Here is a 4,564-nt window from a genome sequence, read left to right on the forward strand (position 1 = left end):
GCGTACGCCGGGCCGGGCCGGAGGACTCAAGGTGAGCGGGGGCGCGGTGGGTCCTGACCCCAGGAGGTGGTGGGGAACGGGGGTGGTTCTTGCCGCAGGCCCTTCCCGAGCAGCCGGCGCGCAGAGTGCTCAAACCGCCAGTAACTGGCCTCACGCTGCTCGCGTGCTTGGCGGCATGCGCTGCCTTTATCCTCGTGGTTTTGGCTTGGGGCCGTGAATCCGGAGCAGGAAGCAGGGCCCTGCCTCCACTCCTTCATTTGTTTCTGCTCCCCCAGTGGGAAGCCCAGCTCCAGGTTCCCGTTCTGGCTCAGGACTTGCTTCCCTTTACGCTGGAGTGGGATCTGCGCGGCTCTCATAGTACCCCCGAGCACAGGTTCTTACACGCTGTTCCCCAAATGCTGTTTCTCTGCAGAACTCCCCAGCCAGCTGGATGACATTCCTCCCACCGTGCTGAGGAAAGAGTATGCCAGTCTCCCCATAATAGACAAGTACGTTGGGCACAGCAGGGAGGGAGGGGACACCTAATCCCCCCTGCATACGTTGAGCACCAAAGACCTGTAGCCGCAGAAGCAGTGACTGTTGCACAGCTTCACACTTACCCAGTGCTTCGTGGTCATTGACTCTGCAGTCTGGCAAAGAACTGCAGAATTGTTTTGCAAGTCAAATTTGCAGAAGTGGCCACTGATAATAGGTACATTGGTTCTCAGTGGCTTGAGCTAAGGTGGTTTGGAGCCTGATTTTGAGATCCCACAGCTTCCACTAGTATCCAGTGAATCTCTGGTTTTCTGGTGTGCTCTAGGAATTGGGCACTAAAGTATTTCAAAGTGGGCTCCCTTGTTTCATGGTCACTCTTGAAATATAGGTCCAAGGCTGCTGCATTCTCAGGGCTCAATCCCAGAGCTGCCCCGGAGTGGCTAGCATCTTGTGCCCACATGGAGCCCCACCAATGTCAGTGGGACTCTGTGCAGATCTGAGTTGAAGGATTGAGTCCAAATGTAAATGATTTTCATAGATTTCATAGACATTAGGGCTGGAAGGGACCTCGGAAGATCATCACGTCCAGCCCCCCGCCCAAAGGGCAGGAAGTCAGCTGGGGTCATAGGATCCCAGCAAGATAAGCATCCAGTTTGCTCTTGAAGGTGTTCAATGTAGGTGTGTGAACCACCTCCGATAGCAGGCTGTTCCAGACCTTGGGGGCTCGGACAGTAAAGAAATTCTTCCTTATGTCCAGCTTGAAATGGTATTGCAGTAGTTTATAACCATTCAACCTTGTCATCCCTTGGGATGCTCTGGTGAACAAACATTCCCCCAGGTACTGGCGGTCACCCCTAATAAACTTATAGGTGGCCATCAAGTCACCCCTGAGCCTGCGCTTTTCCAGGCTAAAGAGCCCCATGGCTCTCAGCCTGTTGTCGTAAGGTCTGTTTTCCTGACCTCTGATCATGCACGTGGCTCTTCTCTGGCCTCTCTCAGGCTTCTTCACATCCTTCTTAATTGTGGAGCCCAAAACTGGGTGCAGGACTCCAGCTGCGGCCTCACCAAGGCCAAGTACAAGGGGAGAATGACGTCCCCGGATTTTTTTGAGAAGCATCTATGGATGCAAGCCAGCGTTTTGGTCGCTTTACGAGCCGCAGCATCACATTGCAGGCTCATGTTCATCTTGTGGTCAATGATGACCCCCATGTCTGTGGCCATGCGCTTGGGGCTAATCTTTAGCACCAAGCTTGCATGTCGTGTGGCTTTTGAAAGCTACAAGATGTGCTCCATGGTGGATGAAAACTGGTGTGAAACAGCACCGTTCCATTTTACCTTGCATTTCGGTGGTTCAAGGGAACAGTGTTTCATCTCAAATTTCATTTTGAGTTGAAACAGCTGTTCCGTTGCATTCCATCAAAACAGAAAGGCTGTTTTGACACTGTTTTGAGTTTTGCTGGGGATTGGGAGTCAGCCCAGCTGGGATGGCTTCCCGTCCCTAGCGTTAGATTGCCCCGGGGGCGGGAGGCAGCAATCTAGCATGGGGCACCAGGAAGCAGGCCAGCTGGGCTGCCTCCTGCCCCCGAGGTGATCTAGCACGGGGCACCAAGAAGTATCCTAGCTGGGCTGCTTCCCCACCTGCGTGATCTAGCATGGGAAGGCAACCCAGATGCACTGACTTCCCATCCCCAGCTTATGGTCAAAACATTTTGACTTTCTAAACATTTCAGCCAGCCTCATTTTGGTTCAAGGCTATTTCAACAGCCTTTGTTTCGTTCCAATTTTGCTGTTTTGACCTCAATTGGTGGAAACAGTGTCGGAATGAAACGGCCAGTGAAATTTCGCATAGACCCTAATGGAAACCATATGCTCCCAACTTCTGGGAATGACAAACTGGTGCTGACTATATTTGTTCTCTGCTGTGATTCCTCTTATGAATGCAAGAGAGACATGGCTTGATCAACTCTTCACTGTAAATTTGTAGAGTGGCTTAGACTTGCTGAATGATTCTTTTCAAGGAACTCATCTGATCTGAAAATCTAAATTAACCCCCAGTGTCAGAAGTTAAATAAATGGTCTGTTGTGTTGTATAACTGAATCTGGGATCTTTCTGCAGGGTTGATGATGTGGTGAAAAAAATACTTTCACTGGAAATGGCAGGTCAGGTTAGTCCCTCTCCACCTCTATGAACACTGGGAGTCTGGGTGAAAATATTTATGTAGGACCTGCTTTTTGATATGTGTGATTTTTGCCAAGTTACTTCTGGTCTTGTAATTAGCCACCCACACTTGTGAAATTTACCATCAGGGCATTTTTTTTAAAATGGGTCTGTGCACTGTGGGGTTTTTGTATGTAGATTTTTTGTATTGTTTACTGTATGCGTTCTGACACATTTGGTCAAAATTAAGTGGGGGAAAAAAGGAGGTTTTAAACTTTTTTTTTTTAACCTTTCAAATGCCCAGAAAATATAGTTGCTCCTTCAGAAAGTCAGGATAAGATGAGGCCTGGCCCTAGCCACAAAAGCACCTTCAATCTCAGTTTGAAAAGATGCCACAAGTAAAGGCCACAAACAGGTGCACAGAGCTCTGTAACAGCCTGCCACCATCTCGCACGTGCCACGCTGGACGAGCTGCGAGCACTCTCCTGTGGCCATGGTCTTTCCTGTGTTAATATTTGTGTAGCACTAATTGTTGCCCCTATCCTGTGGAAGGGAAGAGAGGCAAATCCCACCTTCTCTGGATATCTGAGGAGTGAGATTGCCAGAGTCTGCAGTGAGCTCATCTGGTCCTGGAATGATGTCTGTATCTGGGCCTGTCCACAATGGCTATGGAGGGGTCTAGCTGCCAGCTCAGACTCTCCTCTCCACTCTGGGATTTTTAGGAAAAAGGCGTGGACAGATTTGGGTCTTTAAAAAGGCCTTTCCGGCTTTTACTGCAGATGGTGGCTGCTGTGCTCGTGTCTGCACTGCCTCCTGCCTGGTGGCTGCCTTTCCCAGCATTTGTGCTCCACTGTGACACTCGTGCAGTGAACGAAGCCAGTTGGCCTTTCCCTGGGTGGGCTGGGAAGTAATGGTGGGGGAGGGGAGAGCAAGAGAGGAGGAGCCTTATACCTAGAATAATCCCAGGGACATTACTGGGATGAATAAATGCCTTGTCTTCTGTCTGCCCAGAGAGAGAAGGTGAAGATCAAGATGGAGCAGTTAGCAGAGAAGGTCAGGAGGGCTCCTAATGACAATGGTTCCTCTGAGGTACAAGGTAAGGCAGGTGAAATCCCTAGAGGAGAGTGCTCTGCCTTTAGCTGGGTGCTCATTCAGTGGAGGCTCCTGGGAGGACTAGGAGAGCAGCCCTTGGGAGAGCATAGTATGAGGGAGGCCCTGAGGGTCTTCAAGATGTGGGAGACTGCAGAGCCCAGCAACTGGCAAAGGAAACAGGTTGCACAGCTCTCATGAGTGCTCATGGCTACAGTACAGAGAGGCACTGAGAGGAGGCAGAACCATGGGACCCCCCCCAGGGCCTTGATGGAGGGCACACAGCATGGCATGCTGCCAGGCCTGCAACTCCATTGAGCCTGCTCCAGTGGTGCCTTCTGGCAAGGTGACCCTTGGTAGCTCTGTCCAGCAGTTGCAAGGAGGGTGACTCTTCCCTGCTGTGGATGCATTCTTTCCCACCAGTTGTTCTCTTCTGGTTTTGCTTTTGCTGTTTCATTTCTGCAACGGTGCTTTCCAAGTGCAGCAGAGTGAAGCAATCGCTGTGGGATAGGCCTGTGTGACAAGCCATGCCAAAAGAACTCTGCTGAGTTTGGAAATCAACTTCCTCTTGCCCACATGCTAAGTGTTTCCTGAAATGCCAAAGGGCGCACACAGGGTGGGGTTTGGCTGCTACCTGATGTTTTGGCCAATGTTTCATCGAATGAACCCTTTTTATGGGGCAGAGAGAGATGAACCTCTTCAAACATTTGATTCTGTGTGAAAGCTCCGCAAAATCTTCTACAAGTTCCTACCCGTTTCTCCATCTTCATAGATTCATAGCTATTAGGGTGCGAAGGGACCTCAGAAGATAGTTTCATAGTTTCTAGGGTCGGAAGGGACCTG

At 50.4% G+C, this 4,564-nt stretch overlaps 1 protein-coding gene across 1 annotated transcript in view; it reads left to right on the forward strand.

Annotated features, from left to right (window-relative positions):
* The first annotated feature begins 6 nt into the window (after positions 1-6).
* Positions 7-4,564, forward strand: part of MRPS15 (mitochondrial ribosomal protein S15) — an 11,583-nt gene continuing 7,025 nt past the window's right edge. The window contains exons 1-4 of the mRNA XM_019512555.1: positions 7-31; positions 413-488; positions 2,591-2,639; positions 3,644-3,728. Of these exons, the coding sequence (XP_019368100.1) occupies positions 2,628-2,639; positions 3,644-3,728 (97 nt within the window). The 5' untranslated portion in view covers positions 7-31; positions 413-488; positions 2,591-2,627. The remainder of the gene's footprint in view (positions 32-412; positions 489-2,590; positions 2,640-3,643; positions 3,729-4,564) is intronic.

The sequence above is a fragment of the Gavialis gangeticus genome, unplaced genomic scaffold, assembly GCF_001723915.1.
Source record: "Gavialis gangeticus isolate Ggan-Ray unplaced genomic scaffold, GavGan_comp1, whole genome shotgun sequence".
In the NCBI taxonomy this organism is placed as follows: domain Eukaryota; kingdom Metazoa; phylum Chordata; order Crocodylia; family Gavialidae; genus Gavialis; species Gavialis gangeticus.